Source organism: Odontesthes bonariensis, chromosome 4 (assembly GCF_027942865.1).
Source record: "Odontesthes bonariensis isolate fOdoBon6 chromosome 4, fOdoBon6.hap1, whole genome shotgun sequence".
NCBI classification, from domain to species: Eukaryota; Metazoa; Chordata; class Actinopteri; order Atheriniformes; family Atherinopsidae; genus Odontesthes; species Odontesthes bonariensis.
Genome location: NC_134509.1, coordinates 2,101,114 through 2,116,156, shown reverse-complemented (window position 1 = coordinate 2,116,156; position 15,043 = coordinate 2,101,114). Strand labels below are relative to the sequence as shown.

The following is a 15,043-nucleotide window of genomic DNA, read 5'->3' as shown; positions in this document are numbered from 1 at the left end:
CTAACCCTAACCCTGACCCCTAACACTAACACCCTAACACACTAACACTAACACTAACCCTAACCCTGACCCCTAACCCTAACACCTAACACTAACCCTAACCCTGACCCCGACCCCTAACCCTAACACCCTAACACCCTAACACTAACCCTGACCCCTAACCCTAACACCCTGACATTAACCCTAACCCTGACCCCTAACCCTAACACCCTAACCCTAACCCTAACACACTAACCCTAATACTAATACTAACCCTAACACCCTAACACTAACCCTAACCCTAACACCCTAACCCCTAACCCTCAAGTTGCACTTTGAAACCCATAAGTACAAACACAGGTGAGGCCACCGTGGAAACTGCGGACAAACCCACCTGGGACCCTTATCTGCAGCCCAAATTTAAACCTTTTGGGCCCCACATGGACATGCTGACTGGGCAGGTGTGTAATCTCAGAGAGGGACTCTCAGTGACCCCCCCTTTATCTCCAACAGGCCGGTCAGAGGGCGTCTTCCAAGCGCTCCATCATGTCTCCGTCTGTGTTGGACTCCCATCTTACTCCACCAGGACTCTCTTGTCAGATGTTTTGTCAGTTTTTTGCCTCGTTGCCTCACAGCTCGAGGCAACTTGAGTTCACAAACTGACACTGACACACACACCGCTGTGCATGGTGCCTCCAGGTGGCCCCAGGTGTCCCCGTGGCCCCAGGTGTCCCTGTGGCCCCAGGTGTCCCCAGGTGTCCCCAGGTGTCCCCAGGTGTCCCATGGGCCCATCCCTGCCCTGTACGGGCTGTAATAAAGACACAATGATTTATTTACTCAGGATCCCCGGTGACCTTTCAGTCCTTAACCTTTACGTCCTTCATCTTTGTGTGTGTGTGTGTGTGTGTTTGTGTGTGTTCTTGCACTAACTGTTGAGTGAGGACTACGCCAAGTTTTTAACCAACAGAGTGAGGACATTTTTACATAGTGAGGACATTTTTACATAGTGAGGACATTTTTACATAGTGAGGACATTTTTACATAGTGAGGACATTTTGGCCGGTCCTCACTTTGTTTCCCTCTGGATGACCTCCTTAGGTCATCCAGGTCATCTAGATGCTATCCTCTAATTTTCTCAGTAGGACCTCAGAATGTCCTAAGTGTCAATTTTTCACCCCTAAAGTTTAACACAGATTAAAATCTCTTTCTGAATCTTTTGTGCTTCTAAAAATCTGAAGCAGTGTTATTGGATCACTACGCCACCGAGTGTCTGGAATGACACTTTGGTTGTTTCTAAGTGAACTAGAAATACTGGTCCTCACTTTGTGAGTGGTTTTACTCGGTCCTTACTCAGCAATAAGTGCGAGAATGTGTGTGTGTGTGTGTGCGCACACAGCCTTCCTGTCCGTGGGTTTCAGTGAGAGTCGGTGTGCTGTTCGTGCTGTTTGTGCTGTTTGTTCGTGACCCTCAGACATCGGACTCGATGCTGGGCATGCGGCGGTACAGCCGGGGCCGGTTGCCGCCGGCGCTGGAGGCCCGCGGCGCCGTCACGTAGCTCATTGGTTGAGAGGCAGCAGGTGGGAGCATGTACGCCACCACGGGGGGCTCCTGCTGAGGGTAGAACACCTGTTGGTCGCCGTGCTGGTTGGTGTGATGGCTGCCATGGTTACCCAGGGTGAGCGTCAGCGGCACGCGCTGCTTATAGAGCTCGTGGGCGGAGCCTCTCTGCGGCATGCGTGCGGCAGCGTGGGGGCTGGGGTCTCGCTGTGCCGACTGCAGGAAAGGGTTGTGAGACGGACGGTCGGGCAGGAGACTCTTGGAGCGCCGGGGCAGGGGCATCGGGGCGTCCAGGCTGTGGTGGTGCGAGGGCGACGGCGAGGGGGGGCTGCGGCTGCTTAACGGGCGATCCGAGCGCATCGTCAGGACGTTGGCGTAGGCCCCCTCGTCCAGGGTCAGCTCCCGATCCCTGTCGGGCAGGCTCAGCCCCCGCAGCTGGGAGTGAGCCTGCGGCTGCCAGTCCGGCACGCCGTCGGGGAGCATGTTCTCGTAGGAGGGCTGGCGGCTCAGCGGGAGGTGCTGGGCAGACGAGGAGGTGGGCAGCGCAGACGGCGAGGAGGGCTCAAAGTGGCTGACCAGCCCATCGCCCTCGCCCACCAGGCCCAGCTCGCTCTGGGGCAGGTAGTGCGTGAACATGTCCCCGCCGTGCGGGTGGGCGTAGTGCGAGTGCAGGTGGTCCTCGCTGATGTCGTACAGGTTCCCCAGGTGGGCGCAGGCGTCGCAGCGAGCCTGCGGGGAGCGGACGGTGTAGAGGCCGGAGTATCCGCTGAGTTTGGTGAGGCAGGCGCGGCAGTGGCCCGGCCGCACGCTCTGCGTTCCTGCCCCCGGGGCATCGAACGAGCCGCCCGACTTCTCCTTCGAGCTGAACGCACCGAGAAACACAGAGAGAAACACACTGATTACACATGCACATTGGAAAAAATCAAAGTCTTACCAAGTATATTTGTCTCATTTCTAGTCAAAATATCTCATTACACTTAATATAAGACACAACTGCCTAACAAGTTCTATTTCAGCCAGATATAGGGACTTGTTTGAAGACAATACATCTGGAATATCTTGTTAAGTGAAAAAGTTTTGAAAACAAATTGTTTTGAGTCACATATCATATGAAACAAGCTTTTTTTTTTACATTTGAAGAGGTTTTTAAGCTAATTTCTAGATCACTTTTATCTCAAAAGTCCCAAATATCACATCTGATTTCAAGAAATCTTAACAAGCCGATTTTCACTAGTTCCATTGGCAGATTTTTTAAATTATTTCAAGCAAAATATTTATATTTATTTGTTGTTTTTCTTACTTATTGTTGGAGGGGAATTTTTTCCAGTGCAGATATACGGTCTGTTTTTAAATCTTAAAACACATCTCTTCTTCTTGGCTTTTGACACAATGTGAGATGTTGAATGTATAATTATTATTTTTAAATTTAGTTTAGTATTATTATTTTAAATTATATAGCTTTTTTATATTTTTTAATTTATTGTCTGTATTTTTCTGTACAGCACTTTGCTCCACTGAGGTTGTTGTAAAGTGCTTTATAAATTAAATAAAACTGGACTGGATGCACAGCAGAGGAAGCTCGGCGGGGCTTCACGTGCACGCGTGCCGGACGCTACCTGCCGTGCGTGTAGGTGCTGTACTTCTTGTCCTTCAGGGAGTGCAGGTCGGCCTCGGCGCTGTGGCTGTGGTGCAGCAGGCTGGCGCTCAGCTGCAGGACGGGAGCGTCCGGCTGATGAGAGTACGAGCCGTCAGCCGGGAACTGCTCCGGGGGGTAGGTGTGCTCATCAGCCCCCCCCTGGCTCTGGTACAGAGGGGCAGACTGGAGGCTGGCCTGGTCAGAGTCAATGGAGTAGATCTTAGATCCTCCTCCGCCTCCACCTCCACCTCTCTTCCTCAGCTGATTGATGGCTTTAAACGCGCCCCTCGCTGCCATGGAGTCAGAGTCTTTGTGAGACGGCGGGCGGCTGGAACACTCCGACATGTCGGAGTGCTGGGGGTCTTCGGGCAGGTAGCGCTGGCTCTTCATGGGTGGGGGTGCGCTCCCTGGCACGGGGGCGGGGCTCGGGCTCGGCGACGTGACAGTCGGCTGGGTCTTCAGCGTCTCCACGCTTTTCTTCCACAGGGCGCGGGGCTTTGACGCGGCGGCGGCGGCCGGCCCGGGGAGGCGGGGGCTGCCGTTGCCGTTGGTGATGGACAGCTGGGGCTTGCTGGGGCTGGTCTGGTGAGCGGGGGCTTTCTGCTGCCCGGGAAATGGAGCGACGTTGTTAAGGAGGTTTTTGTGTCGCCCGGACAATGACAGGAAACCCTGTGGACCGGCAGCGTTGCTATAGAGACCGGGACCCTTCTGAGGCAGACTGTGGAGGGAGTTACCTAGGAGACGAGAAGAGATGCTCCTCAGACAACAGATACAACTGATAGATGTTCCGACGGCTGACACATTATCTGTTACTTTTTGCACACAGTGTGTGCACTGGAAAAAATGCCCCTCCAAAAATAAGTAAAAAAACAACAAATAAAAGACGTTTTTGCTTGAAATAAGCAAAAAAATCTGCCAGTGGAACTAGTGAAAATCAGCTTGTCCAGATTTCTTGAAATAAGATGTGATATTTAGGACTTTTGAGATAAAAGTCATCTTGAAATTAGCTTAAAAACCTCTTCAAATGTAAAAAAAAAAAGCTTGTTTCATATGACATGTGACTCAAAACAGGACTTTTTCATCTAACAAGATATTCCAGATGTATTGTCTTCAAACAAGTCCCTATATCTGGCTGAAATGGTGCTTGTTAGGCAGTTGTGTCTTATATTAAGTGTAATGAGATATTTTAACTAGAAATGAGACAAATATACTTGGTAAGACTTTGATTTTTTTCCAGTGTGCCATCAAATGCTTTTATAATCATGGCTTGGACACGACAGTCCAGCCAATTACAGTCCGGACCCCACAACAAGCAGATGGGGGTCACCTTTATATGTACAGTGCATACGCAGAATGTACAGAAAATGCATCGTAAACTCAGTGTGAGTGAATAAGCTGATCCCACACTGGGAAAAAAAATCAAAGTCTTACCAAGTATATTTGTCTCATTTCTAGTCAAAATATCTCATTACACTTAATATAAGACACAACTGCCTAACAAGCACCATTTCAGCCAGATATAGGGACTTGTTTGAAGACAATATGTCTGGAATATCTTGTTAAATGAAAAAGTCTTGAAAACAAATTGTTTTGAGTCACATATCATATGAAAAAAGCTTTTTTTTTTTTACATTTGAAGAGGTTTTTAAGCTAATTTCAAGATGACTTTTATCTCAAAAGTCCTAAATATCACATCTTATTTCAAGAAATCTGGACAAGCCGATTTTCAATAGTTTCACTGGCAGATTTTTTTGCTTATTTCAAGCAAAAACGTCTTTTATTTGTTGTTTTTCTTACTCATTTTTGCAGGGGCATTGTTTCCAGTGCAGCGGTTATGTTTGCCTTATCTGGGCTGGAAAAAGACTACTTCTACTGAAATCTAGAGTTAAATCTGGAGTTAAATCTAGAGTTAAGTCCAGAGTTTGTGTCGTTACCTTTCCCTGACATCATGTCCAGGATGTTGGTCGGCTGCAGGAGGACGGTGTTCCGCTTGGGAGAGGACAGAGCCATGGATTTGGCAGACTTGAGCAAGTGCAGCATGTTGGCTTGAGGACTGAAGTCCAGCTCAGGATTCTTCTTCTTCATATCTATATGAACCCCGTGGATACAGCTCCAAATACCCTGAGAGAGGGAGAGGAGAGAAATGAAGCAGGTTAATAAAAAGGAGAGGAAATGAGGGCCAGGGAGGAGGCAGGTGGAATTCACAACTCGGTGACTTCATCCCAAAAAGTTCAGATGTGCACATGACTCATTTCCTGAGGAGGTACATCAGTGGAGACCTCTGCATCCTTCACCTCCTTTCTTCTTTTTGTATTGTGACCAGAAGAGATTTGTGAGATGAATTGCTTTCAGAGGTGTCCAGAGAATTAAATTTAAGGTGATGATGTCACTAAAGAGGGACTTTAAGTGCAAGAAGATGTTCTTTCTACTTAACCTGGAGCAGCGCCGCTTTAACAGCAGGAGCGACAGAAACACATCACAGAAACACGTCTTTTCTTTTTTATTTAGGTAAACCACTTAATGTGTGAAATGCTGCTCGCCGGGGATGAAATCCCTGCCCAACACAGACTGATATATTAAAAAGAAAGAGGTGGTCTGATGTGAATCTGCCTGCACTGGAAAAAATCTAAATCTTACCAAGTATATTTTTCTCATTGAGTGTCTCAATACACTTAAAATGAGACAACTGCCTAACAAGCACCATTTCAGCCAGATATAGGGACTTGTTTGAAGACAATACATCTGGAATATCTTGTTAAATGAAAAAGTCTTGAAAACAAATTGTTTTGAGTCACATATCATGTGAAACAAGCTTTTTTTTTTTTCATTTGAAGAGGTTTTTAAGCTAATTTCAAGATCACTTTTAACTCAAAAGTCCTAAATATCACATCTTATTCCAAGAAATCTGGACAAGCTGATTTTCACTAGTTCCATTGGCAGATTTTTTTGCTTATTTCAAGCAAAACGTCTTTTATTTGTTGTTTTTCTTACTTATTTTTGGAGGGGCATTTTTTACAGTGTGCCCGTCTGTGGCCACGACTGTCCCCAAACCTGCATGTGTGCGGCCATTTTTAACTTTGTGAGACCTACTTCTGAGTGTGTGAGGAACAGAGGCCATGTTTGTGTGTCCATGTGTGATTCCTCTGTCCTGCAGTCCATATGCGCAGCAGTGGATTCATCTCTGCCTCGGCTGGACTCGCACCATCTCTCTCTTTACCCTTTTATCGCTCACGCACACAGATTCCTTCTGATTCTCAGCACTGACAGTTTTGTCTGTTAAAGACGTGTGACTCACTGATGCCCACGCATGCATTGATGCTATTTATCTTCAATGACAATCATGAAAAGTTTTGGACACAAATCATACAGAACAACAAGAAAAAAGGTCATTTTTTGAGGTAAAGTTTTGCTTTTCGGTTGTTGAAGCCTGTTCACATAGTTACATCAAAATGTTGCTGTTGCTCCATCGTATAACCATGTTGAAACAATTTGTCTCCTATAATGTAAGTAAGACTACCTGAACTTACCGTCCCCTCGACAGAGCTTTTTTACAGCCTGATTTATGTCAGAACTGATGACATCATCATATCAACAGATGAAATAAGATCTTAAAGGGACAGTCCGCCTCTTCTGACATGAAGCTGTGTAACATCCCATATCAGCAACATCATTTATGAACATCTTCTTACCCCCTGCTGCGTCCTGTGAGCAGAGTTCCAGCCTCGTTTTGGTGTTGATGAAGGTAGTCCGGCTAGTTGGCTGGGGTTTAAAAAATAAAGCGTTTTGCTTCTCAGAACAATATGTGTTAAAAAGAGTAATACATTTGCATCACAAAATGGTTCTCCAGGAAAAAAATCAGACCTTTCCTTTTCTTTTGTTTCCTTTCCTTTTGTTTCCTTTCCTTTCCTTTCCTTTCCTTTCGTTTTCTTTTGTTTTGTTTCCTTTCCTTTCTTTCCCTCTCCTTTCCTTTCCTTTCGTTTTGTTTCTTTTTGTTTCGTTTTGTTTCCTTTCTTTCCTTTCCTTTTGTTTTGTTTTGTTTCCTTTCCTTTCCTCTCCTTTCCTTTCCTTTTGTTTCGTTTTGTTTCGTTTCGTTTCGTTTCGTTTCGTTTCGTTTCGTTTTGTTTCCTTTCCTTTCCTTTCCTTTCCTTTCCTTTACCTGCTGTGCAGACTGAAGTGCAGAGCGAGCAGTCCGCTGCTTCCGAGCAGCAAACACCGTAACAGGCGCGGCTTTCGGCAGGCGGCAGCAGGCAGTGATACGAAGGGAGAGAAAATAGGGCCAAGAGATTGTGAGGTCTGACTTTTTCCTGGAGAACCATTTTGTGATGCAAATGTATTACTCTGTTGAACGCATATTGTTTTGAGAAGCAAAACGCTTTATTTTTTAAACCCCAGCCAACTAGCCGGACTACCTTTATCAACACCAAAACGAGGCTGGAACTCTGCTCACAGGACGCAGCAGGGGGTAAGAAGATGTTCAGAAATGATGTTGCTGATATGGGATGTCATACAGCTTCATGTTAAAAGAGGCGAACTATCCCTTTAACCTTAAATTTGTTTTATATTGCAGGCCCTGATACGTCTAACCTGAATCATTCCGCTTGGTGTTCAGAGACGCCTCAAACAACAAACCAAACCAAACCGGATCTCTCAGATTTCACTGAAGCCGTTTTCTTTCTCTTACCCTGCTGATGGTGAAGAGCAGCCCTGGCCTTCCGGAGCAGACTCCATTGAAGCAGTACCTCAGCCTCCAGTAGAAAAGGTGCTCAGAGATGAAGGTGAGGATGGAGAGGCCCATGGCCGTGGCCAGCATGTAGAAGACCCCCGCCATGTTGTCCACATCCAGCTGGCTGGACATCACCTCGTTCTTTTCGTTGTGGCAGATCCCCGTCAGCCACTGCGCCTCCAGCTCCTCCATCTCACCTGTGGGAAACACAGAAGAGAAGGCAAAGTGAATGAAAGAAAATGGGCTGTAGGAGGGGGGGATAAAGGGAAGGAGGAGATAGGGAGGTAAAGAGAGGCGTTTTTAAAATGGGGACATCATTACGATGGGACGGGGAGGAGAGGAGGGGGTGAAGTGCTGAAGTGATTCTAATGGAAAGGAAACAGGGAAAAAAGCAGCTGCAGGGGGAAGAATTGATAGTGATGGAGTGATAAGGAAAGATAGGAGGAATTATTATCCGTGTGTTTGGGCAGGAGGGCGTTCGCCCTGAATAACAAGGCAGGGGGAATGTAGCAAAACACTTTAGTGGTTTCAGCAGTTTGATTTGTGTCTGGCTGATTCTCTTTCTTCCACTGGCACAATCTCACAGCTTATTATTCAGAACAATCTGGAGGAGTAAACATACCAGGACATGGTGGGCACGCACACAAACCCACACAGAGTAATGATGATGAAATGGTGTGTTAAAACTCGCCCGATAGCTTTCTAACAGAGGGAGGGGAAAGGGGAGTGATGTGGGAGGGAGGGGGGGGGGGGGGGGGGGGGGCACAGAGCTGAGCCATGGCACCACTGTTCCCATCAGCGCCTCACCATCTCCTATGATGCTCAGGATGGCCAGATCCACTAAGCGCTTCCAGTAGGATCCTTTCTGCAGGGCGATGCCGTAGCCTGTGGTGGCAAAGATGTAGCCGCTGCCGATGGTCACCAGCTTACAGCCGTCGTCTCTGCCCGCCATGTAGTTCAACACCGCGGCGTCGTAGATGAAGGCGTCCAGCTTTCTGTAAAGAAAACCAGCGAGGAGCAGGTCTAAGCTTGAACATATCTTTATAACACAAGCTTTTATTCAAGCTGTCATTCTGTGATGGACGGCAGGTTCTTCCTCTAACTGAACTGTTGCATGTTTTCCAGCTTGTGTTTTTACTTTTTGCGTGTAGTACCTCTTAACTGATACAAACAGATACTTCTTTTTGCATTTCATCAGCTGATTTGAGCAGAAATCGGTCATAAAAACAATTATCTGCTGTGTGCGCACTCCTCTGCAGTGCATGGAAAGAGCGACTGAATATCAATGTTTATTAGGGCTGGGCGAGTTAACTCGTTAATATCGCGTTAACACATTAATTATTTAACATCGATAAATATTTTAGCGCGCATTAACGCAGGTTTTTAAAATTTTTATGTATTTATTTTTTATAATTAAAACAAAAAAAAATGTTTTCAGGGCTTTTATGCCTTCAATGGAAAGTTCATAGAAACAGGAAGCAGGGGGCCGAGAGAGGGGGAACAACATGCAGCTCAGGGCCGTCCGATGCGGGACTCGACCCGGGTTTTTATTTTGGCTTTTATTTTGTAAAAGTCTGTTGCTCACAGGCTTTTATTTTGTAAAAGTCTGTTTCTGTCTGCTGTGGAACAGGAAAAGAAAGTAATCGGCGGATCCACCAAACATGGAGAAGGGTACGGAACTTTTAGTCGGCCATTTTCATGTTAAAGTTCTTCCAGACGGCGGAGTCGACAGAACCAAAGTCATCTGTAAACACAGCCAAGTTGAATTGTCTTCTCAGCGTAGTAGTTCCAGTCTAAAATATCACTTAAAGGCAAAACACACAACTGATAGCAGCAAGTCATTCAAGGAAACAGACAGTGGAGCGAGGCTTCTACATAAAAACTACAGAAAGATGCTGATGTTAAAAGTGTGTTTGCACAACAAATGTTATGGCACTTTCATTCATATGGCAGCACATTTAAAATAAAGCTAAATGCTAAAAGCTATACACTACTTTTGGATTCATTTTTGGATGTTGCGTACAAATGTGATTAATCAGGGAAATCATGTGATTAATTAGATTAAACATTTTAATCGTTGCCCAGCCCTAATGTTTATAAAAAAAAGTGCTTGCTTGAAAAACCTGGAATAAGAGAAGAAAAAAAAAATTCACCAAACCTTTACCCGACGTCATTACTAATTTATTTTTAAACCTGCAATAATGGACAACCGTCATTTTAAAAAGTCTAAAGTTAAAAATAAATCCACAAAAGATTTATGTGGTTACACACATTTGCCATTGTGAGCATTGATGTTGCTGCATGAACTCTAAAATACACGTTCCTCCTTAATATATATTGATTTCTCATGTTTGTAAAAAGTAAAAACAGCTGCATCAGTGGTTTCTCATCAGTAGACCCAACAGGTTTCAGCACTTTTGAGCTAACTGCAGACGTAAAATGGCGACAGTAAGAACGTTAATCAAACTTTGGATATTTCACACTTCAATGCGTTCATTGAATCGATCATTTTAACGTAAAGCAGGTATTAATAAAGATTTTGTTTCAATGTGTGTGCCGGGCCAGATAAGAAGCCTTTGTTGAGACGGAGCAGGACTCTCTTTTCACTGCAGGTTTTGTCATTATTCTGCCATGACAACCTGCATTCAAAGTCAGCGTAGAAGCCACAATAGGTGTCTGACACAGAGGTAATTTGGGCCTGATGCACTTAAAAATAAGAACTGCTCTCAATATCCTTCTGCACAAAGCAGAGGAATCCTTTCTTAAAAGTTAATCATAAGAAAAATGATTTTATATAATTGAATGAACACACCCTGCAGCCCTCCAAGTTAGATATGTATGAATGGATATAAAACACTTCATCATTTTAATGAATACATGTTTTAACTGATATCTGATGTTTTGCTGCTCTGATTGTTTCAAACTATCCTTCATTCATTTCATCATTCAATTGGATAATACTTTTTTTTAAATACACATAATTAGACAACAATATCAATTATTTTTTAAGCATAGGAAACATCACAATCGCTTATCTTGTGTCAAAGAAAATAGCCTCTATTCTCTCTTGTCAAATCAGAAACTTTTGCTCATGCTGACTCAGGTCAGCTGGTCCAGTCCAGAGTCCAGACTAAACATGGAGAAGCAGCATTTAGCTGTTATGCTGCAAACAAGTGGAACAAACTGCCAGTGGAGATTAAACTTTCACCAAATGGAGACATTTTTAAATCCAGGTTAAAAACATTTCTGTTCTCATGTGTCTATGCATGAAATCTGCACGATATCTTTGAACTTATCTGGACTGTTGCTTGTTTTTAAATTTATTTAAGTTATTTTATTTGTTTATTGTTTATTTGTTTTATCTCTTTATATTCTTTTATGTATTTTTAATAGGGCTAATAACTCGTTATTATCGCGCATTAAATATTTTATGGCGCATTAACGCAGGTTTTATTATTGTAAAAGTCTGTTGAATGCATCACATTCACACAGTTACAGCAAACACCATGAAGCATGGAGGAATAAAATAAAGATAAACTAGCAGGTAACATCACCGCTACAGGTGTGAAGCTCACGGAGCTAACCGGCGCTGCTTCCTGTTTTACTTGTTTCAACATAAAAGCACGTATTTCAAAATAAAAAAAAAATAAAAACATTTACAGCATTTACAGCCAAGTTGAATTGTCTTCTCAGCGTAGTAGTTCCAGTCTAAAATATCACTTAAAGGCAAAACACACAACTGATAGCAGCAAGTCATTCAAGGAAACAGACAGTGGAGCGAGGCTTCTACATAAAAACTACAGAAAGATGCTGATGTTAAAAGTGTGTTTGCACAACAAATGTTATGGCACTTTCATTCATATGGCAGCATTTTTAAAATAATGCTAAAAGCTAAAAGCTATACGCTACTTTTGAATTCATTTTTGGATTCTGCGTACAAATGCGATTAATCGTGATTAATCAGGGAAATCATGTGATTAATTAGATTAAACATTTTAATCGTTGCCCAGCCCTAATTTTTAATGCTTCTTCCACTCCCTGCTGCAATGCTTTTATTTTATGTGAAGGACTTTGAACTGTTTTGTATATGAAATGTGCTATACAAATAAATTTGACTTGACCTATGAAGCTGGTGATATACTGATGTTTCTGCCGAACACACAATACGATTTAAATGTTGCATAAACAAAGTTAATATTTTAGATTTCAGAAACAAACCGTATACATTTGGTACGTTGTATAAGTAAAGTGATTAATGCAGGGGCACAGAGGCAAAATCAGTTGAAAATTATGTTGAAAATTAAAGCACACAAGGCAGCTGAGCACATAAAAGGACTGCAGCAATCCTTCCATTAGTGTGCATTTAGGAGGAAGAGTAAAGGTACCAAACTCCAGAGCAAATTACACTCTGGCTGTTTTGGCAGCTTCCTCTATCCAGCAGCAAGAAGACTCCATAATGAGCACTTGCAAACAGTGTGTGCATTTCACTGTGAGTGACAGAAACACTCAGCGCAGTGACTGCAGTGTTTCAGGGCTGGGTTACAGCGTGATGCAAAGTCTTATTTTGTTTATTTTAACGGGTTCTTACGCATATGTGCTGTTTGCAAACAGAATTACCCCCTCAAGTGTGATGAATCCTAAAGTGATGTGAGTTAGCTTGACACGTTGGCATTACCCTGTCTTCAGGCTGACCAGTGCGTCCTGGACGCCAGTCTGGTGGTATTTAGTCATGTACTGATGCATGTCTGGGTAGTTCTTCCTGATGTTGCGCTCAGTGCTGCCGTTGGGAACGGTCCCAAAACGAAACGGAGGGGAATAGGAGTACGGGCTCTGAAACTGCAGGGAGAAAAATAATTAATGCAAAAAGAGACGCCAACTGTGCAGAGGAAAAATAACATAAAGAGAAAAAACAGTTTGAGACGGCAGAGAGAACAGAGAGAGAACAAAAGGTGGGATGGATGGGAGAACAAGTAGGAGAAGGGAGAGAAAGATCCACAAAAAGGGAGGGCAGGATGAGAGAACAGTGACAAGAAGAGACAGTGGAGAGGACTCATCAGTCATCATCATTGTGTGTCCAGCCCAGTGTAAGACTGGCTGGGGTACTGCTGACACTGCAAAGGCTCTGCAAGCTACACAGGCACCCAAACACGGGCACCTAAACACAGGCACCCAAACACAGGCACCCAAACACAAGCACCCAAACACGGGCACCTAAACACAGGCACCCAAACAAAGGCACCCAAACACAAGCACCCAAACACAAGCACCCAAACACAGGCACCCAAACACAGGCACCCAAACACAGGCACCCAAACACAGGCACCCAACACAGGCACCCAAACACAGGCACCCAACACAGGCACCCAAACACAGGCACCCAACACAGGCACCCAAACACAGGCACCCAACACAGGCACCCAAACACAGGCACCCAAACACAGGCACCCAAACACAAGCACCCGAACACAAGCACCCGAACACAGGCACCCGAACACAGGCACCCAAACACAGGCACCCAAACACAGACACCCAAACACAAGCACCCAAACACAGGCACCCAAACACAGGCAACCAAACACAAGCACCCAAACACAAACACCCAAACACAGGCACCCAAACACAGGCACCCAAACACAGGCACCCAAACACAGGCACCCAAACACAGGCACCCAAACACAAGCACCCAAACACAAGCACCCAAACACAAGCACCCAAACACAGACACCCAAACACAAGCACCCAAACACAGGCACCCAAACACAGGCACCCAAACACAAGCACCCAAACACAGGCACCCAAACACAGGCACCCAAACACAGGCACCCAAACACAGGCACCCAAACACAAGCACCCAAACACAGGCACCCAAACACAAGCACCCAAACACAGGCACCCAAACACAAGCACCCAAACACAGGCACCAAAACACAGGCACCCAAACACAGACACCCAAACACAGGCACCCAAACACAGGCACCCAAACACAAGCACCCAAACACAGGCACCCAAACACAGGCACCCAAACACAGGCACCCAAACACAGGCACCCAAACACAAGCACCCAAACACAGGCACCCAAACACAAGCACCCAAACACAGGCACCCAAACACAAGCACCCAAACACAGGCACCCAAACACAGGAACCCAAACACAGACACCCAAACACAGGCACCCAAACACAGGCACCCAAACACAGGCACCCAAACACAAGCACCCAAACACAAGCACCCAAACACAGGCACCCAAACACAAGCACCCAAACACAGGCACCCAAACACAAGCACCCAAACACAGGCACCCAAACACAGGCACCCAAACACAGGCACCCAAACACAGGCACCCAAACACAAGCACCCAAACACAGGCACCCAAACACAGGCACCCAAACACAGGCACCCGAACACAGGCACCCAAACACAGGCACCCAAACACAGACACCCAAACACAAGCACCCAAACACAGGCACCCAAACACAGGCAACCAAACACAAGCACCCAAACACAAGCACCCAAACACAGGCACCCAAACAGAGGCACCCAAACACAAGGACCCAAACACAGGCACCCAAACACAGGCACCCAAACACAGGCACCCAAACACAAGCACCCAAACACAAGCACCCAAACACAGGCACCCAAACACAGGCACCCAACACAGGCACCCAAACACAGGCACCCAAACACAGGCACCCAAACACAGGCACCCAAACACAGGCACCCAAACACAGGCACCCAAACACAGGCACCCAAACACAGGCACCCAACACAGGCACCCAAACACAGGCACCCAAACACAGGCACCCAAACACAGGCACCCAAACACAAGCACCCAAACACAAGCACCCAAACACAAGCACCCAAACACAGACACCCAAACACAAGCACCCAAACACAGGCACCCAAACACAGGCACCCAAACACAAGCACCCAAACACAGGCACCCAAACACAGGCACCCAAACACAGGCACCCAAACACAGGCACCCAAACACAAGCACCCAAACACAGGCACCCAAACACAAGCACCCAAACACAGGCACCCAAACACAAGCACCCAAACACAGGCACCAAAACACAGGCACCCAAACACAGACACCCAAACACAGGCACCCAAACACAGGCACCCAAACACAAGCACCCAAACACAGG

General features: G+C 45.6%; 1 protein-coding gene across 1 annotated transcript in view; it reads right to left on the bottom strand.

Moving 5' to 3' along the window:
- Positions 1 to 391: 391 nt before the first annotated feature.
- The window catches only part of LOC142378208 (glutamate receptor ionotropic, NMDA 2A-like), a 191,210-nt gene continuing 176,558 nt past the window's right edge, over positions 392 to 15,043 (bottom strand). Inside the window, exons 15-20 of the mRNA XM_075462471.1 lie at positions 12,571 to 12,731; positions 8,703 to 8,890; positions 7,854 to 8,092; positions 5,107 to 5,293; positions 3,153 to 3,906; positions 392 to 2,398 (exon numbers count right to left, since the gene is read on the bottom strand). Coding sequence (XP_075318586.1) covers positions 1,447 to 2,398; positions 3,153 to 3,906; positions 5,107 to 5,293; positions 7,854 to 8,092; positions 8,703 to 8,890; positions 12,571 to 12,731 — 2,481 coding nt within the window. The 3' untranslated portion in view covers positions 392 to 1,446. The remainder of the gene's footprint in view (positions 2,399 to 3,152; positions 3,907 to 5,106; positions 5,294 to 7,853; positions 8,093 to 8,702; positions 8,891 to 12,570; positions 12,732 to 15,043) is intronic.